Source organism: Chaetodon auriga, chromosome 20, assembly GCF_051107435.1.
Source record: "Chaetodon auriga isolate fChaAug3 chromosome 20, fChaAug3.hap1, whole genome shotgun sequence".
In the NCBI taxonomy this organism is placed as follows: domain Eukaryota; kingdom Metazoa; phylum Chordata; class Actinopteri; order Chaetodontiformes; family Chaetodontidae; genus Chaetodon; species Chaetodon auriga.
In genome coordinates, this window is record NC_135093.1 from 6,146,504 (window position 1) to 6,174,224 (window position 27,721).

Here is a 27,721-nt window from a genome sequence, read left to right on the forward strand (position 1 = left end):
GATGGAGGAAGTATTTAGATCCTTTACTTAAGGTGAAGTACTAATACCAACTACTTGACTGTTATACTATTATATATTACTTCACCAAGTAGAATTGTACTGTTGTATTTGTTTGAGGTGGAGCTAATTTTTATTTCAGATAGGACTGCAACTAATGGTTATCTTTATTATGGATTGATCTGCTTTTTAGTTTCTCAATTAAATGATTTTCTGGTTTGAAAAAAAAAAAAAAAATTCTGAGAAATGCTGCCACAGTTACCCGGAGCCCAGAGGGACACCTTCACAGAGCTTGTTTTGTCCAACCATTGATACTAATTTCAAAATTATTCAAAGGAAATTATTGAATTTTTACATGAAAAACAGCCTGTGGTGATATTTTATGAGCTCTCCATATGTTTTGTAATGTAACCAGTAACAGAAGCTGTCAAATGATAACAGTATAGCAGAAGAAAAAAGCAGCATGAGAGGAAAATACTCCATAAAGATACCTCAAATTTGTACTGAAGTACAGTGCTTGAGTAAATATACTTAGTTACATTCCACCACTGCCTGCAGGTTAGCCGTGCAGCGCAGGTTTACAGCATGTTTGCAGCTAAGTGAGTCGCTATGTGACAGCAGAAAACCAGAGTTTAGCGCAAACATGGCTGCTTTAACCTATGATGTCGTGTCATGACTGAAAATGGAGAATGTGGTCTAAACTTCAGCGGATCACAGCGGTACTGACAGCCTACGCGAAACCGCAGACGTGCACAAACGCCCACGAATGACATGACCAACAGAGATCATAACAGCTACAAACTATATTCTCACAGGAAACTCGCTGTGCATTAGAGTGATAGGGTCGGGTAGGGCTGTTTCAGATTTTGGGATGTGGAGATGATTTTTCTTGTTTAGTTCTCTCGACTCTCAGTATTTTTGCACTCTTATTTCACATTAATTCATTAGTCTCCCTCCCTGTGCGGGAAAACAGCTGAAAACCCGGCACCTTACATCTCTCCTTGCTTTCAATCAGGCTAATGTTTTTTGTTCGTGAAACCTCTCTCATTAAAATACGCGGCCACCACTGGATCCTTGGCAGGTATTTTATTTCATATATAGACGCTTTCTGTAATCAAATGTGAGTGCAATCAAACAACAGCAATACAAACATTACCAATGCAGTCTGAGAACCAGGAACAGGGTTAAAACAGGGAGTTCACTCACTCTACATAGCGAGCAGCTAGTAACCTCATGGACAACATTAAAAAAAAAAAAAAAAAAACAAAGAAAAAACTTTCCACTGTCAGGACGGTCCGCCGTCATGTGTACTTTCAACCATGATGGTGGGGAGGGAGGTGGGAAAGCCTGTTTGGCCCACCACCCTCCTGCCCTAACCCTCCTCCTACAGGAAGTCCGACCAGTGATACAACAGCTCCCCCCCAACCCCCCCCCCCCCCAACCGACCCACCACCCCGCCTCCATGAGTCCCAACTTGCACTTGGCTCTTCAGTGAACAAGATCACCTCCCATTTCCCCATCATGATTATCATCGTCATCATCCTAAAAGTATGAAGAAAAAAAAAAAAAAAAATCCAATTCATTTCCACTTCTCACACGGCAGGAGCCAATCAGAGTGCAGAGGTCCTTCGGGTTCAGTCAGTCTCAACCAATGGCTGTCCACCCGGGTCGACTAGCAAACCACGTAGCTGTACATGTTGAACCAAAGTCCTCATGCAGTGCCCTGCGAAGGTGGCACATCACATACGTGCACAGGTGGAAGTGAGGGGTGGAAGGGGGGGGGGGTGTTCATGGATTTGGTGTGTCTGTGTGTGTGTTAGAGAGAGAGAGTGTGTGTGTGTCTGTGTGTGTGTGTGTGTGTCTTTTAAGAGGGGAGAAGCAAAGGTGTTAGGCAATTATCAGACCCAGGAGCACAAAAAAAAAAAAAAAAAGTCCAGGAGAAGAAGAATTACATACAAAGTCTTTATCCACCGTCTGTCTTCTCTTGGCCCTCCTCGAAACACTCTCACACACAAACTCTCTCGCACACACACTTGCACACACACTCGCGCACACACACACACACACACAAAAACACGCACACTATAGGTCCTCATGTCATTTTGAAGTCAGGTGTTCAAAGTCAACATTCAAGAAAAGAACAAAAAACAAAAAAAAAAAAACACCTCAATGGTAAAAATCATCTCTACCATCACAACGCTTCAGTTCATAAAATCTCGTCATTTCTGAAAAGTGATTTTGCTTTCCTCCAGGTTTAAAGCAGTATGCGTGTGTGTGTGTGTGTGTGTGTGTGTGCGTGTAGTTGTCGTCGTCGTCGTTGTCCCGCTGCTGCAAACACACACACATGCACAACCAACATACGCACACTCACGCACTCCAACACACACCACATGTCCTCTTTTAGTGGAGAAAGACATGGCGCAATGGAGAGACACTCCTCCTTCGGGCGGACGCACCGATCACCAGGAGGAGACGGGGGTCTTTGCCACGGCTACCAGGGGTCTTCCAGCTCGCCGGCACTCTGGGTGAGTGAAAAGGAAAAGAGATGGAGAGAAGTGTGTGTTAGCTTTGTGTCTTTCGGTCAAAACACTGCCCCTGATGCCGTCAATGAGGTCAAATTTTGAACCTGGCTGCCCTCTTTTATCTTCTCAAACTGGACGGACAATGGCCAAAGACAGCGAGGCCCCCCCGCTCAACCAGAACCCGGACCTCTGCTGACTCACCTTACGGAGAATCACGAGGCCAACTGTCAGACTGAAAAGCAGGGGGAGAAATGGAGAGAATGGAGTCCCTACAGGCTACGGAGCTCCCCTCCCTTATTTTTAGCTTTCAAACCGCCGTTGTTTTAAAGAAGACGACAGACAAAGGTGCGAGGTGTAAGACCCGGCCACCTGTCGAAGGTCACTCCAAACAAACGGGAGGCAACAGATCACCTGAACAACCGCTAACTGCTGTCGAGTCGGAACATTTTCACATCGAACTGGAGAAATTAAGAGTGAATTTAAAACAAAGCAGAGCTGGTGGAACAGCAGAAAGACAGAACCAAGAGGTTTATTTTGTTTCTACTTAGAATAGAGTTTTACGATGACAATTAAACTCATCTGAACTCGGTTAAGGAGAGAAATGAATTTCGAATGTGCTGAATTTATCTGTTTAATAAGGAAAATGGTTGTAAGAAAGACAGGACAGGCCGTGGCTAGCTGGTTAGCATGCTAACATCAGTAGATATCAACACGATACACAGACGTGTTTGACATAACACGGTAATTTGAGATGAGATGAAAGCGGAGTCAAGGCTAAGGAGGAGGACGAGGAAGGTGAGGATTTATCTGTTTGAGCTGTTCCCAAAAAACTCCACAGCCTACACAGAAACATACAGCACATGAGGGAATATAAGGAACGGCCCTGTGTCAAATGCCCTCATATTACCTCGGGCTCTGTCGGGGATTTTAATGATTTTTCCTGATATACAACTGACTTTGACAGGACAAAAAGACAAGAAACACAGCTGTGAGTCAGAGAACAGTGACAGATATTCATACACTGGACACAAATCATAGCATCATACCTCAAATCATTTTTATTTGTTCATTTGTCAATAACTGCGTGGATTGATTTGGCCCAACGTAATCGCATACAAATACAACTCATACACACGCAAGCACACGTACATACACACGGTGTTTAGCACAGCCTCCCCTCTGATAGTTAAGTGCCTCATGTTGAAAAGATAAGTGCATGCATGCATTACCACAGTCACTTGGTGCTGGGCATTACAGACGTACAATAACCTCCCTCCACCTGCTTTCAAAGACTGCTGCTTCATCAAACTTTCACAATAAAGCGAGTTTCAGATGAGTTGTTTTCAACAGTCATAACCTCTCAGGAATTAAATATTCTGCATGCGGGCTTTCATCAAGCTGCAACACATTCTGCTTTCAAGTAACACCATGTTTAACACTTCTGAGTTAAATATTTCAACAAGTACTGGATGGATTGATATGCAGAAGAAACATCTGATTCCTCCATTTAGTGCCATCATCGATCAACTTCTCCACTGCTTTTCTCTTCAGCTCATGACAGAATATCCACCAAACTAATGGCAGGATAGCTGCCAGCCACAGCTATCTAACACATGAAGGCAACATAGCATGCTAGCATGTTAACATAATGAATGCTGCTGTTAGCAGGCTGATTTGATGAAGACTTCATGTTGACTGCACATGCAAACAAGCCAAATGGTTAAATGTTAGATGTTAACTTGTGTGCTAACATGCTAACTGTAGGCATGTTAAGATGTTTGGCATGAATGTGTTAGCCAGAGGGTGTCACCAAAAGAAAGGCCATATTGTTACCAAAAGCTTGACTTTCATCTGTCTGAGATGTACTTTGTCAAATAGCTGCGCTTAAACTCAGCGGTGTTTTGAGATGAATGCTAATGCTAGCATGTTACCAATGATAACATTAGCATTCAGCTCGAAACAGCCAGTGTTATCACTCATTTAAAATCAGGTAGTTGTTAACACACATGAAGGCATTTTCCCATGCAAACATTAGATACCAACAGTCGCTCTGTTCAGGACCCCCTCCCTGATGGCTTGATAAAAAAGCTCCTGGAGGCAGCTGCACTTCAGCAAAGGCGGAGCAGTTAACCAGACGCACATTTGCTAAACCAACCACGTCAGAGCCATAATGCTCTCATTACTGCCCCCCTGAGGCCAGAAGGTAGAAAACACCCACTGGTACTTCACAGTGACACAAAGGTGAGATTTATGCTTTATCTGACACTTTCTGGGTCTACAAGAAGAAAAGATTTCAACAGTGAAGACTAACTGCAGGTTTTGGCACATCTATGTCTGGTTAATGACCACGCTTCCCTTAAAGTGCAGTGCACTGCCACCTCCCTGAGCTTTTCTGTGGCACCACCAAGGACGGCCTCCCATGCAGCTGATGAGACAGTCCCAAGCAGGTGTGTTTGATTTGAGCTGCTCACAGCAGTTTACAGCGAACACTGATGGCTAAAAGTTGAACCAAGAAAAAAAAGAAAACACACTGGATTAACACCTTGATTTTTGAACCCTTCATCCATCCAGTAATGTCTTCTGGAGTGTAATGAGCATTACAGCCTTAAAGGGTCGCTAGCATCTTATTCTATATTAAAAATGTTAATTTGATGGCCGCTTTGCTCACCCTGTACCAGTATGTTTACTGACACATCTAGATCACCGTGAATAAAAAGAAAAAACAGGAGCAGACTTCAGCGTCTTTGTGGGTGACTGAGGCAGCGTGCTAGCACGTGGTGATGAGGAATCGGGTGTATGTGGTGAGGGAATGATTTTGATGAAGTGAGGCTACAAACACACACCCACCAGCCCATCTACACAAGTGTCCCTCTGAGTTCAGAAACTGCCCTCTTTCTCAAAACCCAGACCGCTTTGAACAACCTGCAATGGCCGAACATGCTGATAAACGGGCGAACGCTCACCCACCACCAAAAGCACAAATTTCAGTAGTGATGGTTGGTCTCTTGGTCAGTCACTCACACTCATGCAGACACACGCGCACACACACATATACACACACATACATATACACAACAGAGTGTGTTCTGAGTCTGTAGATGGAGTTGGCCAGGAGACAGTGCAGTGTGTTGAACACAGCTGCGCTTCAGAGGGTCTCCTCTCCTATTCTTTGTCAGTTCGTCCACTGTAAGGAGGAGTGTGGGTGAGGCTGGGGGGTGAGGCTGGAGAGGGAGGGGGGAGGTTCGAGTGGGGAATCAGCCAGAAGCCATTACAGGTATATGTAGGCCATGGAGTGCAAGGTTCATTTTTGCTTCACCAGCCACTTTTGCGTGTATTAATAATTTGTTACTGATTATTTTCGATTATAAACGTCAGTCTGTCTGATCGGGTTGTGAAAGTGGCGGGCAAGTTTGGGGATCCAAGCCAAGACGGTCAAGAGGACAGGGGGGAAACACACACAAAAAAGAAAGACCTATGTGGCTCGGAGACAGAACTTGAACAGACAGAGCGGCCATTTTTATTTCCGTTGCATTATTAACACATTCACGATGGCAGTGGCTATTGACAGGAAGCGGCCGATGTGTCCGCTCAAGTTCTGTGATGAAGGAAAGAGGCGGAGAGGTCATAGCATATCTGTCTACAGCTCTGGGGTTGGATGGATGGGTTGGTTATGCGGGCGGGGTGCTCAGTCAGAGGAGGGATCGGACTCAGGGGCGGGCGCATCTTGGCTGGCCTCCGGCTCTGCAGTGGCGGGTGAGGGCGGGGGCGAGGGGGGAGAGGGAGGGGAGGCGGGCTGCTCCCGGCCGTAGCTGTCATCATCGTGGGTCCTCCTGCCCTCCCCTGCTCCCTTGGCAGCGCTCTCCCCCCGCAGGTGGTAGGCGGCCAGGGACTCCTCCAGCACCGTGCGGTACTGCCCCCGGTGGTGCAGGCGGAACTGCCGCAGAGCCTCCAGCAGATGAGCCGCCGCGCTGCCACCTCCCTCCTCACTCTCCTCCTCCTCTCCCCCTGCACAGGCCTGAGGTGACACGCCAGGGGTCAGACTCTGCAGGCACGCTCCATGGTCAAACACACACATCAAACAGCGCACAAATGTTTACCACACACTAGCGTGACGATGTCAGAGACATTCTTGCAGCAGTCGAACAGGCCCATGCAAACGCTACTTCTGACCCTGTGACCAACAACCCTTTGTGATATTCGCTGTATGGTGTAACAGAGGGAGAGGGAGGGGGAGGGGGAGGGGGAGGGGGGTCAGCACCCACACAGCCCAGAGAAAAGAGCCTGCGAGTCAAGACTCCATTGACGTGAACATGACAAATACACTCATGTGGCCCTCAGAGAAACACACACACCTCCACCATCACATCCACGCGGTTTAAAACCTGACACTGATCTTTTCTTTAGAATAACATTTGTAAAGTTCCCGTGGCCTTGACATCTATTCCTCTAAGCTGCCGTAATATGAATTTTATATAAACTGCCGCGATTCTCAAGTTGGAATTTGATTTGAGGCTGCAAAGCTGTATTTTTCAAGTGCTCTGGAGTGGATTTATATTGTCCAGAAAGTTGCCAGGAACTTTGTATCTACAATCAGGTGAATTTTAAGTTCATCTCAACATATTTTCTTGTGCTATGCAAAGCCTCTGAAATGTTCATCTCAAGTTACTGCTCAGTGCTGTGTGTGCTTTGCAGTACCGGGTTAACTGCTGAACCGGAGTCTGCCGGCTCATGCGGTTCGTACTGGAGCGCGACGCTGTCATCGCTAACCGTGTCCAACTACCTCATGTCTCATTCACATGTAATAAAACACCTATCCACGCCATTATCATAATGAATGCAAACACGGCTATTGTTAGTTCTCACAGCTGTCAAGCTAGCATGTTAGCATTGGGAAATTCTGGCTGCATATTCTCTGCCTTACTAGTAAGACTAGCTCACTATAGCTTCAACAATATGTCCGCCTAGCAGATAGGCCGGCTGATCATTTCATTCGGGCTGAATGAAATCTGATTTCCTGATTGCTGTCGTGATACAATTAGTGTTTTATGACTGGTGCTGTCTCATCTTAGTCATGTGAAAAAAAACTTTGCCGACAAACATATTTCGTCACAGTTTAAATTCACAAAATTAACACTCAGTTAAAGGGCACTAACTCAAGCATGACTACAAAACACATTTAGAAAGCTTCCCTGAATGACAACGGCATGATTGTGAGTGTGATCTGCCTTTTCCTGCCCAGTTTGCATGAGTCATTTTCACGGTGAAGCTGAAATTAAGTAGAATGATGTGATCCTGTTGGTCGACTTTTCACCTAAATGCGCCACACAAGACTGAAGAAGAACAGAAAACAGACTTGACGAAGCTGCTGTGGAGTGATGGTCTGCCATAGAGGTTAGTTTAACTTGCTATTTCCACTACACTTTCAGTACACTATCAGCACTGTGAACAATATGTTTATCTCTAAAGTCAAACTGCAGTCAAAAAGAAGTTTTTCTTATAGTCCCACTTCACTTTGATATTCGCCTTTCGCTGTGTGGAACGCCGTGTGTGCAGGGTTTGACACCTGAAGTCTGTTTGCACACTCATCTCCTGAAGGAGGCCAGTTTCTCTGTTCATAGATCCTGATTTTACAATGAGGGAGGAGGAGGAGAAAGAGCCCGAGCAATATTTGGAGAGGATCTTTAAAAGCCCTTTTTATTGTACACAACTAAAATATTCTGGTTGGTATATTCAACAGATTTCAGATGAAAGGCTCCTGATCCATTCAGATGCTTCAGTTCTATCAAACTGTTAATTCAGGTCAGTTAAGTCATCAAGAGGTTTGTGGAGGTCTTAGTGTATATCCTACTTCAGTGAGAAACACATAATTGAAATGGGCCGCTACTGACTTCGATGTTTTCAACGTGGAATTCAGTCAATTGGGTTCCATTGAGCTCGCCAAGGTTATTCTGTCAAGTCTACCCTCCACCTTCTTTCACACTTAATTCCCTCTCATTCTCTAACGCACACACACACGCGCACACACACAGTCGAGTTACCATCATTTTTGGGGACATTACAGAGACTTGCATTCATTTCCTAGAGGTTTACTGTAACCACAACCGTAACCACTACTTGCCTAACCATAACCGTAACCTAAACCTAACCTCAACCCAAGTCTTCACCTTAAAATTTAACGATCCACATTATGGGGACTTGTGTTTTGTCCCCATAAGGCAGGCAAGTCCCCACAATGTGACTGTTAACACATACGGTACATGAGTAATACATGGCCACACACACACACACGCACACGAGTGTCCTTGTCTGGGCTGGTGTGCATTTAAGGGGTCATGTTGGGGATGGGGGGGGGGTTGAAAGGTTGGAGAGGTGAGGGGTTTAGAGGGTGATCAACTCACCCCTTCCTCTTCTCTGTGAGGGTTCAGCTTGTTGTACACGGCCTCGATCACGCTCCGTCTGTAAACACACACACAGCACACAGCTCGCTGTTTAGTGAAGACAACAGCTCCCTACTCAGTGCAAACAGTCCCGCTTCATTCTTTGCAAATGTATATTGATTAACATTTTAATGGAAGTACGAAAGCAAGCGAGTCGATACTTGAGAGTCTGCTATTCGTGCATGAAGAGACTACAGAAACTCTTAACGAATGCGCATGGTGGTTTAAGTGTTTGGAGGAGTGTTATCTACATGTTTGTAAGTTTTCAAGTGCATCTGTGTCGTCCATGTTGGAGTGCATGCAACTGACCATTATTTCCATTATCAATTAATCAGCTGATTATTTTCTTTCTTTCTTTCTTTCATTAATGAAACATGAGAAAATTGTAAAAAAATGCCAATCAGGGCCCAAGTTGATGTCTTCAAATTGCCATTTCAGTCAGATGAAACACAAAGATATTCTGTCCACCAGAATTTAAGATAAGTGAAAGCAGGAAATTCTCACGTTTGAGAAGTTGGGATGAGAATTTTTGCGATCTTGGCTTGAAAAATTACTTTGATTGGCTCACACCATTTTAAGAGGCTTGTATGACTGTATATCTCCTGGACAATATTGTACATGTTTTATTTTATCTAATTTATCTGCAGAGCTAGAAAAAAAAACTTGACTGACAGAAAACGAAACTGAAATAATTTTGATAACCAATTTACCATTTTAGCCATTTCTCAAGCAAACAACAATTGACAAAAAGTCTCAGTCTGCGGTGTCTCAGCTGCTTTTCTTTGTCATATCTGATTTTAAACTGAGTATCTTTGAGTTTTGGACTGTTAATCCATCACCTTGGGCAACGGGAGGTTATAGCCGACATTTTTCACAAGTTTCTTACGTTTTTTAGACAATATGATTGGCAAATTAATCGATAATGACAATAACGTGATTACAGCTGTTTTTATTGTATTATCTTATGAATATCTGATGTCCTTTTTAAAGGACTTCAAAACTATGTTCATGAAAGTGCTTTACAAATAAAGTTATTATAACTAGCGACTTGTGAAGTTAGGGATCAACATATTAAATTATGCAACATTCTGGTGGTAAATTATCCAAAAAAAAACGATGTAAAAAACGATGTGGATAGTGAACTCCAACAATATTTTACAGTGTCTTCTGTGTGTGTAAAGAGCACTTCAGCGTTGTTCCAGGCTGTATATTTACTTGCTGGCCAGGCCTCCTCCAGGTGGAAGGTTGGGGATGTTCTCTGTGGCAATGCTCCTCAGGACAGACACCAGGTCAGGGACTCCAGCCTCCCCACAGTTTCCCAGCAGCTCTGCACACAAACACCGAGGGGACAGCAGGTTTGTGAGAGGTTATGTTGTATACTGAGGCAAGGACATAGCACATTACACACCACGATTTAGGTGTTAAACCACCGCCTTCCTCTGCAGAAGCTGAGAAATCACCCATAGCAGTGGAAAAATCAGATACACCATCGCTTGCCATTTGCAGCACCACTGTGCAGCAGACTGATTTCAAATATTTGTACTACCTAAAGAATGTTTATTTTGTCCTGGTTATGTCCACAGAAACCGAGCACAGTATGTGGCCACTTGTTTCACTTAACCTTTTCAAAAACACATTTTTGAAAGAGGCATCGAAAGACGGCTGAAGAACAGTGCAGGCATTTAGCTCCCGCTAACAGTTACATGCTTAGAAAAATCTACCACACGTTTCAGGCACAGCACGGTTGAAATGCTTGATGTAGATGAAAAATAGGAAGATACAGGATTTTGTGAATAATGGTCCACTATCAAGACTAAGTAGATAAATGTAACTGTGTCTGTATATGTGAGCGTGTACACGTGTTGCATGTGCTGACCCTCAACACGCGTCTCCAGGTATTTATCCAATTCCTCTTCTTTCTTCACAGCCTCCTCTGAGACCTTGGGAGCTCCAGGTAAACACACCAGCACCACACTCATGTTGTCCCTGCTCCCCTGCAGGAACGAGGACAGGCAGAGACAGAACAAATAAAGAGGCAGATGAAATCTATGTAGTACACCAGGTAGATTTTACAGTTGTTAACTGAACGGGGAATCTTGTACAGGGCAAACCACTGTGCAGCAATGCAGTCAAAAAGTTGTTGTTTAAAGTAAATTCAGAGCTTTCTGTGTTAATATAAATCCAAGGCGACCGGCCAGCAGTCAGTATTTTCAACACTACTTTACAAAAGCAGGAGCAAAATAAACACCGATTACAAGCATTAAAGGGGAAACTTGCAGCTGAAAAAAGATCAAAACAGTCAACATTAGCATGCTGTTTTTTATATGTCAGTAATTCCCGTAGCTGCTTTTCATCGTCAGAGCTTTCCAGTGCACAAGGTTGCAGATGGTCTAAGTACTGAGTGACAGTAGCTCCAGCCACAAAGGCTAGTAACTGTGGCCTTACTGAATCTGACAATGTTAAGTCGGCCGATACAAATTTTCTTTACACAACCCACACCATGAATAAACATTTTTAAACAAGTGCCACCAAGAAATACACTGAGCAGGACATTTTATGGTGGAAAAATAATTTGTCACTACTCTGTAGTGGACGAACAGCAGAATGATCAAAACATATCTTTGGCATTTCTGTACTTGAATTTCTTTTCATTTCTTGGCTGAATGTGAACAACTCAGGTCTAGAAATGTACCTCAAAATCATCTTATGTGTTTTGTGAGTTTTGATTTGGAGACAACAGCTTTTCTCCAATACAGAAAAAGGTTGGAAAAACAACCCGGCTGGAATAAGGCCATTTTGACAAGACGCTGTCCGTCAGTTTTACCTTTTATACAGAAAGTTTTAGTTTTCAAGTAACCATCTGATTCATTTGTTGATTAACAGATTAATTGTTTGTCTATTAAACCTCAGACAATACTTCTTCCCAAAGCACAAGGTGACTTCTTCACACGCCTGGTTTGGTAAGAACAACCGTCAACATCTTTAATTTACAAGAGAAAGAAAAGCAGGAAGTCCTAACAGCTAGAATCAGCAAATAACTGGCATTTCTGCCTGAAAAGGCCAATAAATCAATTATCAAAACATCAACAGAGACTAAGTGTGTAGATCGCTTCAGCTCTAAAACCTTTATGGAGTATATTTACTTGCTGCATCATGCAAAGAGAACGGCACAAGCTCTGGCTGGAGGCCTGAACACTGGACAGCATATTAACTGGTGTTTAAAGGACACACAGTTACAGACACGATAGAGGTCCGACTTTAAACCAACGGACAGTCACCTTGTCATTACCTTGTAAAAGTCAATGTGGTCAGAGTAACTTTCTGTAAGTGTAGAGTGTCGCATACATCACAAAAGGCAGCGGCAGCAGAGCAGATTTACGACAGTGTGTGGCTGTTATTTGAGATAACCCGTCCAGTAAGGTAAAAATAACCAGGCTGCTGTGCACTCGCTGGTTCCTCGAGTAGTCTAGACACAAAATAACTGATACGTTGAAGGCAGAAGTCCAAGACGTTCATTGGTGGGCAGTTTCAGTCGAGGCAAAGAGCGAGTCTTGCTTTTTGGTGGATCAGCAGCTGAGAGGGCCGATGGGCCGGGACAGAATTGAAAGCAATGATGAATTATTCATCGTCTGATTTATCTGATCGCTCGCTGTGAGATGTTAAGTTTTATTAAATAAACATTACATCATTTGTGCTACATCGCAGTATTTATGCATAATTTATTTCTGTATATTCGATGTTATTTTGTATATTTATATCATACGCTTCAGAAGAAAAACGCAGGCAGCTTCTGTCCTTGAAAATTTGATGTTTTTCAATTCTAAGAATGAGAGGTAAGACTCTCCTTACGACCCACATTGATACACCATTTAAAGCAAAGACTGAACCCTTTTAACGAACCACTTCTGTTGCAGTAACCAGGTTTGACTAGTTGAGATTTATTTTATGCATTCAAGTCAGTATCACCGGGATAACTACTGAATTTTCAAGTTAAATTTTACAATTAAATGTATGTTTTAAAGCAATGAAATGACAAAAAGAGAAGCTGAACAGCACGTAACTACGTGTACACTTTCTACTCTAAGGATCATCATACATGGAGGGAAAAAAAAAAAAAAGAGCTCACCTTATGCAGACAGGTGTCCACCACTGAGTTACAGACTTTCTCCAGGTCGTCACACACGAGGAGTCGTGAGCGGACAAACTCACACAGCTCCTCATTGGACATGACATCCCAGATTCCATCGCATGCCAACACCACGAACTCGTCTTCGGCCGCCCGCTCCAACACGCACACCTCGGGCTCGGGGCTCACCAGCTGCTCCGTGGGGCCCTTACCATCCACACATTTGTAGTCGTAGTCCCCCAGGGCCCGGGACACAGCCAGGGAGCCGTTTACCCTCTGGATCATGACCGAGCCGCCAGCGTTCTGGATGCGCTCCTTTTCGCGGGGGTTGCAGGGCTTGTGGTCCTGGGTGGAGAATCCCACCTTGGTGTCTCGACTCAGCACGGCTCGCGAGTCGCCGCAGTTAATGAAGTAGAGGTGGGTCGGGCTGAGCAAAACGCACACGGCCGTTGATCCGCTGCGGTCCAGGCCCTGCCGCAGGTCAGAGAAGCTGCGCATGTACTCGTCAATGTTCAGGAAGCCCGAGCGGATTCCATCTTTCACGCCTTCCACGGAGCAGGGTCCTGAACTGAAGTCGGCCCCTCCTGACAAGATGTGTTCCAGCAAGTGGCCGGAGCAGTAGTTGGCCACCCGGGAGCCTGCGTGGCCGTCGTACACAGCAAAGAAGGACCAGTCGGCGAGTCCGTGGGGGAGGCCCACCACGGCTGTGTGAGCGTCCTCCATCTCCACCCGCCAGCCCTGCATGGAGCTCAGGCCGTAGCGCAGTCCATTACCTTCACCATGCGCACTATGCTTCTCCGTCTTCGGCTTGTCCAGGAATGCACCCATCACTGCCTACAGCTGAATCAAGGAAAGAGAAGAAGGAAACACAGAAATGGAACCGTTACACCATCAGCAGCAAGGACAAAGAAGATAATCTGCCCCTCATCGAGAGAAAAACAAGTTCACAAGGAAGGCAATCAACGCTTTGGTCAGTTTTGGTCAGTCCCTCTTTGCTCTTCATTGGCTAAGCTCTCCTCCTTTCCACCTGATGCTGAGCTTGGTGTGAATTGGGAGGCTAACATTGTTAAATTGACAATGTAGCTGGACACAATTTAAACCCCTTTTCTAAGAATAAAGTCTGAGCTTTACTGCTTGCTTTGCAAGAAGGTGTACGTCAGCGACTTTAATTTTTGAAAGCTCTTCAAACACAGAATGTCACAACGAGCCATAGCGATCTAATGTTAGCTGAGCTCTGAAAATCAGGTTATCATGTTACTGGTGTGTGACTAACCAACGTTGATCTGAGACACTTGCATGATTATCAAAATGATCAAAAACACTAAACACAAAAAATGAATGGTAAATATGTACAAAGCTGTAAAAAGTGAAGTAACCAGATGATGAAAAAGCGCGGTAAGCTGATCACTAAAGCTGGAGGCGAAGCTAACGTTGCTGTAGACTTAACAGGAAGTAAACAGGCGTGCAGCTCGTCAAACAGATACAGGGCACACACAGACAACTGCAGATGGGTGTACAGTGTTTGTAATTAAGAAACAGTATCATCATTACATAGTTAGCCCACCTAAGAGCACGGACAAGTTGATTTTTTCATTTTTAAAATGTCTCTCTTAAAAATGTGGTTAGTTAACATAGTTGCTCTCGTTACTGAAGTTAAGAACTTCTAAGAAAGGAAGGAGGACATATACTGAAATGACAAACAATCAAGAAAATATCTTACATTCATATTTTCATTTCAACATGTGAGTGAAGCAAAATGAACTACGTTTGTCAGGTCTGCAACAGATTACATAATATTCTATTGTCTATAGTAATATCACTGGTCCCATAAATCCCTGAGTAAACCACCAGTTTTTGGTGTCAGTGGTTCAGTAGGTCGCCTCATACTGTGATTACAGAGTGCTTTTAATTACTCAATGGATGGTGAGAGCCAGAGATCCTGACAACGAGACAAAGATAGCAGAGGAGGAACCACAGAGATGAGGATTATGCTGCAGCTGTAAAGCTTCTTTGAGCACACAGAGCCTCTCTCACTCTGAACACAAGGTAACCAATACTGTTAGTTAACTAGCTGGCAGAACATCGAGCGTGATAATGAATCAGCAGGGCCTGAAATGCTCACCTGCCAAGAGCTGAATGGGAAAGAAACGTGTCTTTGAGGGTTAGCTTTCGGTCTTTGCCTCTACTTAAACTTCCATTTGACGTCCACTCTGACCACCACGCGCTCTCTCTGACCACGAACCACAATCAAAGGCTCCATGTGGATGCAGACGCACTCAGGCAGACAGACGGCGTCTTTGTTTTGTTCATCAGCATTCTGAGTGACAGCAGACTGCGTTCAACAATTCAGGGAGCTGTGCTGGTTCAGGTACTGATGGGATAACAAATTACAATCCAGGAAGTGTAGTTTCAGTGACAGATCCATGACTCTGAGGGTCACGTGCCAAAACACCTTCCAGCACATGATGAGCAGGCCCGTCACAGTTATCACACAAACTGATCTTGTTCATTTTGCATAATCCTTTGAATCATTTCCATTCACTTGTATGAACATGAAAAAGAAACTAACAAAACTGTCATCTTTCATCACTATTTCCACCTTGTTCTCCACTGTTTGAGGTGTGACTGGTGCTCTTTAAATGGTGTCATCTTGTTGCACACCAAATAAGGTTGGATTAGTTGGGAAATACACTTTACAAGCCAATAAAACAAACAAATTTTACTCGTATTTACATTTTCCAACAGTGCCAATAAATGTCTCCTCTTCTTCACAAGGTGTATATGTATTGAACTATTGTTATGAAGCTACAATAATGGCATAAAATAAAGAGAACAAGACAAATTGTTAACTCCAATAATTTGTATGACAATCAATCATCAAAATTATCATTAATCATGAGGATAGATTTTACTGATCTGGGAAGTTATCGTGGCACCAGCCTACATGGTGGCTTGTTGGATGACGTTCCTTTCTAAAGTCAATATGAGTGAGCTTGGGGTCGTTAAAGGTACTGGGAGTCAACGATAGCATGCTACAAGCTAACAGAGCTAATGGAGATGGCCATAAAGGGCTGTTTCATCCTGCAATAATTAAAGCTGTTCTGTGATCATTCTAAGAGGGATAAACGGGAGAGAAACCTTCCCATAGATAGACGGAAAGGATTTGGTTGCAGAGTGAAATTAGTATATACTGAGAATATTTCTACCTGATTCAACTATAAGAAATGAAAAGCCACTAAGAGTTGCCAGAGTTATGCTTTTATGTTAAAAATGTTACATTATTTTGGTCATTATGGCAGACATTTTTGTTGGCAATGTACCTGAAGACATTAGCAGTGCCCCCCTGGTCCTTCTCCTGGCCACAGGAGTTCAAATGCTCCACTGCCTTACACCACACCTCTGGCATTTCTGACCTGCGCCATACTTTCCCATCACACCAATCAATTCTGACCTAAATGTCAGCAACTGCTGCAGTATGGAGCTACTTACATTATGTACCGCTTGGCTGGCGTAGCACTCATGAGATCTTGAAATCAATAAAAAGCGATAAAAATCGAAAGCGCCCTGAGCGCGTCTTTTTTTCAACATATTGATTTCTCGCTCGGCATTGCCTCCCACATGAGCGCCCAAAAAAGGCTGGTACATGCAAGGAGTGACTACAGCTGGTTTCAGAGGAACGTGTATCTGTCTGCTCTGCGCATGTGTGCAGTGTCATAGTCTATGTGTGTGAAAAAGAAGCTCTATAAATACACCAGGCCGGTTTAGATTTCATGTCCAGGGTGGGGCAGTGGGCTACGCCATTCACATTTCTATTGCTTTGCTGCTGCATGATTGTATCAACAGAACTCCCTCCATCAAGCTCTCTCCACCAGCGACTGCCACTCAGAAGTAGCCTATATGTTCATGTATGGTAAGAAAGCTTGTTCACATATGCGTGTGGGAGAAAGAGAAATCTGTTATGTTCACCAGCAGTGATTCTCTAAAAATAAAACAAACACACTGCCAGTGCCTAGCAACCACCCACCCTGCAGGGCAAACATCCAGGCTAAGCTTCATTCAGCGACATCCCCCTCTCTAGGTCTCTCACTCGCTCTAAAACACACACACACACACACACACACACACACACACACACACACACACACACGTCTGGTAGAGAGAGGAAAGGGGAGTTGCATCATCCATCCATTAAAGCAGTCGCAGCAGCCAGACCCTGAAAGGAGACGTGCAGACTGCGAGAACACATGCAGATACGATGAGATTTCTCTGGCTGACAATGATACAATAGATCGCTGACGCGCGCACACACACACACACACGCACACATAAAATGCTACAAAATATCTCCACTGAGACATCAGACTGAAACCAGGAACTCTCAGCCACTTAACCCCCTCAAAACTGCTGTCACCCGTGCTGCAACCACAGGTCGAAACCAACGCCCCCTCATGCTAAGACGCACATGTCTGCCAAAAAACCAGTGGCTGCGAAGAGGGAAGTGGATGGTCGGGGATTACATAATGCTGCAGAGAAGCTGATTGCTGCTCTGAGAGCAGGCACACTCGCACAAAACAGTTAATGCTATCCTGGAAGCGAGGTAAAGGCACAGCTTCCAGCGCGACCCATGTGTACACACATCAATACATACGCCGTAATATGCTGGGAGTCACCCTGTAGGTTCGTTCCTGGCTCTCCAGATGATGTGATTATTGGGGATAGCTTGGGATGTTATTTACTCGATTTCGATTTAATTACAGTCTGAGGGTTAGGATGTCTGCAACAAAGGACGTGTGTTTGGATAAGACATTTCAAGATTTTTTCCGGGAAATTCCAGACCATTGAGTTGACACCTGCATCTCAAATTTTGGAGAGTTTCAAATTGGCTTAGTGCTGCTTTCATGAACCGCAGCGGAGAAAACAACTGAGAAAATAAGAGCCCTTGTAAAGGGCACTGAAGTGGGTAACGAGACCAAACTGATAAATCTTAAACAAGAATATAACTGCTTTATCACGCATAACAGACAAGCTCATGATGACACCTGGTTCAAAAATTATTAGCTAGCTATAAGAGTTTGCTTTATTAGCTTACATGTTATCTAGACCATCTGTTTTTCCCCATGTTGGCACAACAAAGTTATTAGTTGCTTGGTGCATTGTGACATTTAAGTAGAGACTTAAGAAAACAACTGACTGAGGGTAGGAGCAGGACTAACTGCAGATCATAATTTAGCTAACCTAACTAGCCTACTTGCAAATGTTAGCCAGCCTGCTCCTTTCTGTTAATAATCTGTAACCTAGGTCAGGCAGGCATGGTGTTTAATTAATCTTCTTGATTGCCTCAATGATTTGTCTCAGCTTAATTAAATTTAGCCTCCCCTTGGTTTCTTAGGCAATTAAACTTTCTTCCTGTATGGACACAATGCTGTACTTAATCGCTTATTTAACCACTACATCATCTTCACAGAAACAAATTGTAATCTCAGTTTTGACTGCAATCCTCTGTAAACTTTCCTAACTTTGTGTCGCCTGACTACAGACAAATTCTCTCTTGTTTTTTAAGCACTGTTATCAAGACGTGTCTGAAGGTTAAACATATGTTCATCAATTTCCATTAAAATAAAGGTTATAATCTACAAAACGTTGCAAAATGTACTCCAGTTTTAACAGACAGATAGACGTCTTTTCATTCTTTCATCAGTTTCTATAACAACAAACTGAGACTTAGGGGGAAAATGGAAATTAAAAGCCATGAAAACAACTTCACTTTGCTAAATCTCAGATCTAAATTGTTGTTTCAGTCACACCCTGAGAGGATTGCCAACAAAGGAGCAACCAATAAATGCGGTTACATGGGGCTAACAGTGAGCCGCCACCACAACTGTAGAGGTCAGACAGAAGCAGTATTTTAACGTTATTTTCTCCCTATGGCCTTGTGTCTTAACCAATCTCAAGACTAGTCCTTTGAATTACATCCACATTCATTCAGACTGAGTTCATCCATCAGAGGGGGCGACTGCAGATCGTGATTAACTCAAACATCTCTGCTTCCCCTCTCAGTATAAATGTGTTCACTTCCATTAAGGCGGCGGCACTTAAAACACAACAGATAAATCAGCCACAGGATTCGTCTATAATGTCAGAGTGGCTGGACAAATCCGTCACTAGTGACTGGTAGGGGCAAAATAGAGTCCATCCTCCACGGAAAATGGCTAACGAGACAGCAAAGTCAGTCTGTATAATAGAGTGGTGATGAAATGGCCATTCAGTGTGAATACCAGGCTGGCAACAAACTTAAGCTCACAGACTTGGCACAATGGTCCTTCACACCAAACACCTACATGGGAATAACACAAAATCAGAGTAAGCACACAGGACATGAATGATCCCACAACATGAACTCTCAAGACACAAAAACGGGCGCACGCTTCAAGACCTCAAAGTTCCAACACTAGAGTTGTAACATTTCACCTTAACATGTGACAGACAACTGGCAAACAATGTGCCAAATATCCATAAAATCACTTCTGCTTTAGAGCATTTACACTTTGCTGTGGCATTTTCATTGGTCCAACCCATGTGATGGACGACTGATGACCACCTCAAGGGGAATACCCAATAAACACAACATGACTATGTGATATTTCCAGATATTCACAAGGTGAAGAGGACCACTTGAATGCACCATTACACCAACCAACCGAGAGTGAAGGATAGTGGGTGAGGACGACACCAGGTCACATTTCACAGCCACATTTGGACAAGCCTCTGGAATGGGACAGCCTCATTGAACTCTTACTATGTATTCAGTCTTGAAATACAGACTTTGAAGTAGGCAACCCTGAACTGGGACACAGGCCATGTTGTGTAATTGGTTCCCTGTGTGACAGTAATGACTTCTAAAGCCATACCTTCCAAATACATCTAATTGTACACCTGAAATTCATTAGTGTTGCATATCTAAATCTGTCTTTTTATTAGGGCTGTGGCCACAACAGTTCATCCGTCAGGTTATTAGTCCTCTGCCACCCCTCCAGAAATCAGATAGGACTCCTCCACTTCACTATTCACTATGTGACTCTGACGCCTGCATGAACAAGTGGAGAGGGTGACGAGGTATGAGCACAAACAACACATTTCTTAATAATTGACTTGTGTGCTGCAGATGTGTTATTTAAATGAAATCTACCATTTTGAATGACGGTTAAATGTACTTAATCTATATGGTGGAAGATAAACTGACCTACCAGTGTGGCTGAGGAGGGCAAAACTCTCAAACTCAAGCAACAAAGAGATTTATCCATATGCCTGAAAGATGCATGCAGCACTTCAATACCTTTTATTGACCCTCCATTTCTTCATCTCCCCTTTGTGCACTAATCTGCTGCAAAGTGCTTCCAAGGTCGGCCATGCAACTCCTGAATCATACCAGTCAATGGAAATCACTCAGGTATCACTTGGCTCTCCTTTGACCATCAAGGTTTTCACTTCATGACTGTGAGATGACAACAACTCTAAAATAAAAAAGGCTCATGGATAAAAATTGCCACTTGACAAGTTTACTGACATTTTCAAAGCTGGACAAATGGTGGCGAATCTCTGCAATTTACAACTTAGTGCGACTCTCAAAATCTGAGGTAGTGAAGAAAATAGAAATCAAAACCAAAAGATGTTCATTCTAAAATGATACAAAACACAAAAAAGCAGCAAAAGGTCATATTTGATTCAGATTTGAAAAATCTCAGTTGAGCAACTGTAGTGATTAATCCATTATCAAAATTGTTGCAAATTAACTTTCTGTTGATTGACCGATCATTTAATCGGCTAATTGTTTGAGCTCTAAAGGCAATCGAACTGATTGTAACAAAATGTCGTGTGCTGTCTGAATGTGGACTGTCCATTCAAGAAGAAAACCAGCTGAACTACAGTCCTGGAAGCAGTTCTTTAATGAGTGACCTACAAACTGAAACAAAGATTATGTGGGATAACAAGATCTTATATTCCAAGATGATTTCACAGATGAAATCAACACACACACAAAAACATATCTGTATGGCTCAGTGCTACTCAGCTGCCCGCATGTTGATGACATTTACTTCTTGCCTCAAGTGAGCAATCCAAGCAAGTAAATGAAAAAGCTACAGTTCAACTGATTTACTCCATTAATAATTGTGAAACACTTCTCACAGTGATAATTTTCAAACCAGCGCAATTTTTTCCTATTATGGACAACCAATGTTGGCTCCTATATTTTTTAAAGCACCTTATGACGCCTACAGTTCCTTCAGAGCTCAGCCAAGGTCTTTCAGATCTTGTCAAACTCTAAAATAAGCTTGTTGACTGTCTCACTCTCCCACTGACACTGTGTTTCATCTCCTCCTCAGTCTTTACACACTGACTGCTGACTCAGATAAGATTATCAGCTATTGAACTCCTCCCGTATCTGGCTAGCAAGGCACAAGCCCAACACCAAGTGATGTCATATACTGGTTACCTGTGCACCTTATCGCAATCTGATATACTGGTGAAGGTGAGCAGGGTGGCTGTCTGGCTAAATTTCAATTCTGCACAATACAAAATTAATGATGACGTGAATTCACCATAAGCCTCATCTTAGATGACAAATCTCTGTGATACAGAGGATAATTCAGAATGGCTCAATCATCTCAGATCACATTAAATTCCCAAACTGAAAGGGTAATACAAAAAAAGAGAAAAACCGGTTTGCACAAACACTTGGGCCTTCTTACATGGGAAGTCAAGAGCTTCTCTTTCAACATAAACTCTTAGTGAATACTCTATTTTTTTGTATGCAATCTGGAAACGTGCAGCAGTAGTTGGACCAGTACTCTTTGTATTGTTGACGGAGTGCCTGCTCATGAATAAGGAAACATGCCCTTTTTTTCATTTTGACAGTCGAGAGGAGACTCTTGTTTTGGAGTGAGTCAAACTGAGAAAAAGCTGTGGTTGCCTGAAAACTTCCAGAAAATCCTACTGCAATAGACAGAGACAAATCATTACCAAATTCCTAAATTATCTATGGAGAGAACAGTATGCAAGTTATCCGCAAAGGTCGTCATACTAATGCTGTTTTCTCTAGAAACATAAAAAAAACAACAGCAATGGCTCTTAGAAACCCACATTCATTATCATTACTTAGGGCATTTTTCAGTCACAGTCTCATGACAGTTCAGTCAGTCTCAGTTATGGCAGATCACATGTGCTCATGAAGGCCTGCACAGGTGTATGTCTAAAGCAAAGTCAAAGTTACAAACCCTGCCCACGTTTATGGTCAAGGCAACTCCTGTACATTTGACACAGCTGCTCTGGGTCTGTATACAATATGTAGAAAATATCACAAAGAAATAAGCATACTGGTACAAGCAGCTGGCTTTGCAGCTCCATCAATCCAATGAGGCTCGAAGCACAACTTGAACTTAACAACTGTCATCCTGTTTGGCCAGTTAACAACCAAAACAATGAACACAATTTAAACCACAACAACTGTACCTAATTATTAGCTTAGATATTCTTAGTTTGCATTCCAGTATTTTGTTATCATGTTTGTTCAGTTCTAAAATACCCACTGAGTATTATATCAAAACAGCTAAGTTATATATTGTTATACACGTATGTATATCAGTAAATGTTATATTGTTTAGGTAAATAATGAGCAGAAGAGACTCGAGGAAGTGTTGGGAAAAGCAGTGAAACATGACTGGTTATAAACACGCCAGTTTGTAACCAACATCAAGTGTTATCTGCTGAGATTACGTTTCATATGTGGTGACTGATTTCACGGGCTTCAACAAAGATACGAGACGTAAAAACGTGGGCTTGCAGTTATAATTATCCACTAAGGTCACCGCATACACAACAGAGCGTAGAGTAACTTAGCTACTCGACTAGCACTGCATGAATTTTTGTTTGACACATGTTGATGGATAACTCTGAACATTAATAATGCTACCTAGCTGCTTTTTAAATTAACAGAAAATTAACCTGACCTACGGCAGTTTGTGGCTGTGTGCTTGTTTAAATATGTTGTTATATCGTTAGAAATGCCATCACAGTGCCAAGCTAACGTCACATAGCTAACCACTGACACCCATATGACAAAGTTCGCTAAGCTGTCATTAGCTAGTTATAGCTAGTGTAGCCAATATCATGCTAGATTAGCTCGCCTGGGACCAGAATAAGCACTGGAGGCCAACGTGTTGGACAATTAACATTAGTATTACTTTACATTTGCTTCATTCAGAATTGCTTTACCATCGTTGGCGGTAGCCAAGTTACTTTTAAACTTCAGATGATGGATCAGGTTTTATTTTGGCACTCGTTTGTTTGTACGCTAACGCTATTCCACAGCACAATTTATGTTGCATTAACCGACTGGCTGTTTTTGGAAATGCGTTTCTGTGTTAAATACCTATCCACTGACCACATGCTGAACTCCATTCCACTTAACACTGGTCCCTCCACGGAAAGGCCTAGTTTGCTAGTGTGTTGATATGAGCTAATGTTAGCTGGCTTGCTAATGTTAACTTAACAGTTAGCTGTCGTTAGAGCCAGCGCATTTCCCCAGCTTGTCAAACTCAAGCTAATGACGTTAGCGTACATGCTAGCATGCTACTTACGTTTTCCTGCTGCTGTGAATGTAGATCCAATCTTGATTATGTCCTGGATTCTGCTTTTGTGTGAAGATATGTCGGTAACCTAGCTATCTACGGAGCTAACGTTAGCTAGCTAGCTATGTTATGTTTCCTTATTTGACAAAAATAATCGAGATTGGCCTCAGAAGAGCGGCGATAATTCCTTTCTCGGTGGTTCCCTGCTTGGACAGCGTTGATTTTTACGCATGTTTGACGCCAGTTCTGTCTCTCACATTAACCGAAGACAATTCCGATCGTTCCTAAACAAATATGGACACTGAGAATTGGTTATATTATACAACACTGACAAATCTAGCACTTTCTTCAATTGAAAGGCCAGCGCTATCCTTCGACTTTGGGTGCTGAACAAGAGGAGGTGTTATTTTTGGCAGATGGTCGGTGATTGGTTATAAAGTCAAGGCGAAACGTCAGTTAATTGGCTGCTTTTTCTGTCAATTAGCTCTGCCCCTGTCCAAAGCTGCATTTTCATTGGTCAATGATTGAAGTTCTATGACGCAAAGGATCTGTTAAAATACACTCGTAACCAGTTTTGGCGTACGCCGACGTTAGTCTGGATAGGCGGAGTCAGTCTTGAAATACTAACTTTCAACCTTGCGGCAGGAGGCGATTGACTGCAAACTGGCAGAAAAGACTCGAAATATAAATAAAATGAAAGGTGGTACAGTTCAAATATTTGATTATCCTTATTCTTCATAACTTTGCAAGTTGTCACACATACGGCCGCTAATGTCCCGGAGTAATAACAAGCATAACCCACTTCAAGTACAGCTTTGATTAGGCTCCATTGACGGAACAGAAGAATTGCTCCATTTTACTAAAATTCACTTGAAATTCTGATAATTTAAGAATTAATGCATATCTTTTAAGTTTTGCCCACTCACATTTAGCCTATATTTTGTGTAGACAGATATATTTTTCAAAATGAAACTAAACATGACAAAAATCTCCTCATAGGGGAAGAAATTTAATCAAATAGAAACTGTGATGACAAAGATGTGTTGAAACTGAATGATCAACTGTACTGTCAAGTCCCAACACAAGCTTATTCTGTCAGCTTATGTGTGATTGATTGACCCTTAATGGTTTCAATCAGCCAAACTTGAAACCTTTTCATGAAATAACACCTGTTCCTAAAAATAAGCGTCTCTAAAAATGTACCTTGCTTTCTGGGAGAGGGACCTGAAATGGTCACAGACAAAATCACATGTTGTCCTCACGTGTAGTTCTGACTGTAGTGCAAAATGTCTTCTTTATTGGATATTTTCCCTCCTTATCTGATTCTCAACACACACCTACACCTTGTTTGGGACAAGCTGCTACACCTGACCATTGACCTGTGCTTTTATTATGTGACACATGTTTTTTTTCTGCATACATCAAAGGAAATTACACCGAACATACCTCTAGCTGAGGATTGTCATAGGGGGTGGTGATTATTACCCCCATGCTCTTTAACACTAACCTTTTTTTTAAAAAGGAACTCAAATCTGGTTAGATGGTACAGTTAAAGCCAATAGAGGAAGGACGCACTTTAAGCTCAATCCCGCCACACAGATCTACAATAAACACAACCTGACACTCTACCCAAGGCTTGATTACCAACAGACACAGTGATGAACTTCCCTCAGAGCGACAGAGGTGTCAACAGGTAGTATTTTGTCATAGAAAACTCCACATAAAAGCAGAGAATGGGAGGATCAGAGGGGTTAATAGGAGGCCAACAGCTTGCTTTTGCCCCTGGGGCCACTGAGCAGGTTAATATAGTTCCCACAAGAGGCTGCACAATGTTCAGTCTGAAACCAGAGTCATTCATAAATGCAATGCACTAGACCCGATACAGCAGACTACCTGCTTTGGAGAGGAAACAGGAAAGAATAAGTTAGCTTTTCATTGAAATGAAAGATGTCAAATTGCAAAATGGGTCAAAGAGCCGCAGCAGGTCTGATGGTTCCCCACATGACATGATTAGTGCATGTTCTACATGAGCGCTGCCTGGTCTCACAGCGAGAGATATGAGTCTCATTTGTTACAAAAAAAAAATGTTTGCCTCATTTTCAAATAATCTAATAGCTGATTTTTTTTTTAAAGATGTTTTGGGGGGATGAAATGCAAGAAATGTCCTCAGATGGACTCAAACCAGGGATGCTGGTCGGAGCAAAAACCCTCCAAATCGCCAGGTAGACTTTTTCTTAAGGCCTCACTCACCAGAATGCAGTCAGGAAGTGAAGGAGATATGTCAGCAACTAGAAAATATTGTTTTTGATGAAAAGCTTTAAAATCCTGTTACGTGCAGCGAAGAGAAAATTAACAGTAAAATCAGCTCCTTACAGGAAATAAATTATGTATTCTGAGCACATTTTTATTTTCTCCACAACTACAAAAAGGAGGTCCAACCGCTTTGTTCACAGCTCTGCCTGGCTTCTTCTCTATGGCAGTGTTGGCCAAGGCTCATGGGTGTTGTAGTATTTTGAGCCATCTGTTAGGCCGCACTGCCAGAAAAAGCATCATTGCTCAGAAAAAGAGTTGAACTAATCAAAAACTGGTGGTTTTAACATACAGCTATAGGACTGTGACACTACCAGGGAGACTCATATGTTTCCAAGTTGAGAAACATTGAAGGTATTGTTAAAAATGGGTTCTTTTCAAGCAAACTCAACCCTTTGCTCTGTAGTATAAGGACTTATTTAGAAGATTACACACATGAAAATACTGACAATATAAAGAGGTAGATTTGTGAGAAGCCTGGACCCATTCTTGAACTTCCAGAGGATAAATAAAGACAATGTTTTAGACATTTGAATAAGAAATAAAATGTAGGCTGCAGCAAATAAGACTGGGGGGGGGGGGGGGGGGGGGATTAAAGCATAACATGAGTATAAGTGTGTGTATAAAGATGCTTAGTTAGATAGAGTATCAGTGGATCAGAGGCATGGTGGGTGTGTGTGTGTGTGTGTGTGTGTGTGTGAGGGGAAAGCAGGGCTTATCCGTTGTCATTTTGTGCTTCTCCCTCAGGATTAGACTTGTGTCTTATTAATGAAAAACTCATCAGATATCAGAACAGTTCCCCAAGGAACCAACCGGGGTTATGAGACACAGGTCAGATTAAGACCCTGTGTGTGTGTGTGTGTGTGTGTGTGTGTGTGTGTGTGTGTGTGAGCATGTCACAGACAGATAGAGAGTGTGAGAGTGAGCAGAAGAGAGAGAGCAGAGTGGTATTTAATTTTCCAAGATGGGGGATTATCACTGGCAGAATTTGATCATTCTGCTCTGATCAGGATGTTCAATCACAGCTTATCCCAAATATTAAACTCTCTGTCTTTTGTCCCCTTTCCCCTCAATCCCTCACAGACACACACACACACACACACACACACACACACACACACACACACACACACACACACATATCCCACTCCAACTGCCGAGCTTCTCATTGAGCAAAGTGGCCCGCTGAGCCTACTGTCAGGGTGGTGTCTGATTGTTCAGCCACCTGGTCACCTCAGGGGACGGGTGAGGAGGGGGCAGAAGGAGCAGGAGGAGGAGGAGGAGGAGGTGTTTTGGGGTAGGGTGCGAGGGGGTTCTCTGGTGGGATGATGCCAGGCTTTAGCGTCTTATGGAAGCAGCTAAGGAGAGTAAATTAAAAAACTGTTACATCTAATCCGGAGCACCAAGAACTAAGTGGCAAACACTCCTAAATCTGATCCCTTACATGCATCTGAATGAGCTTAAGCACACACATAAACACACACACAGATGCCAACAACACATGCACACATTCCCTCAAATGATATGCACGCATGCAACAACATGCATACATGCACACATGTTCCCTGCTGCTAAATACTCTGCGATTGTGTCCCGGGCCGGATAGAGAGACAGAGGGAGGGAGGGAGGAGGGAGCGCGGGGGTGACGGGAGGTACAAGGCCCTGATCTGCACTCTCATTTTCAGCCTGAGGATCTGCACCCGG

At 43.0% G+C, this 27,721-nt stretch overlaps 1 protein-coding gene across 2 annotated transcripts; it reads right to left on the reverse strand.

Annotated features, from left to right (window-relative positions):
- Window positions 1-1,069: 1,069 nt before the first annotated feature.
- Window positions 1,070-24,099, reverse strand: ppm1bb (protein phosphatase, Mg2+/Mn2+ dependent, 1Bb). Of its 2 annotated transcripts, none has more exons than XM_076759630.1 (6): window positions 23,717-24,099; window positions 13,083-13,922; window positions 10,833-10,950; window positions 10,172-10,283; window positions 8,918-8,975; window positions 1,070-2,518 (listed from the first exon to the last, which is right to left on the reverse strand). In XM_076759630.1, the coding sequence occupies exons 2-6, from the start codon at window positions 13,908-13,910 to the stop codon at window positions 2,489-2,491; spliced, it is 1,146 nt and encodes a 381-aa protein (XP_076615745.1). In that variant the 5' UTR covers window positions 13,911-13,922; window positions 23,717-24,099; the 3' UTR covers window positions 1,070-2,488. The 2 variants fall into 2 exon arrangements, with proteins under 2 accessions (XP_076615745.1, XP_076615744.1); XM_076759629.1 differs by lacking the exon at window positions 1,070-2,518 and adding an exon at window positions 6,064-6,534 and having other exon boundaries at window positions 23,717-23,854.
- Window positions 24,100-27,721: the final 3,622 nt, after the last annotated feature.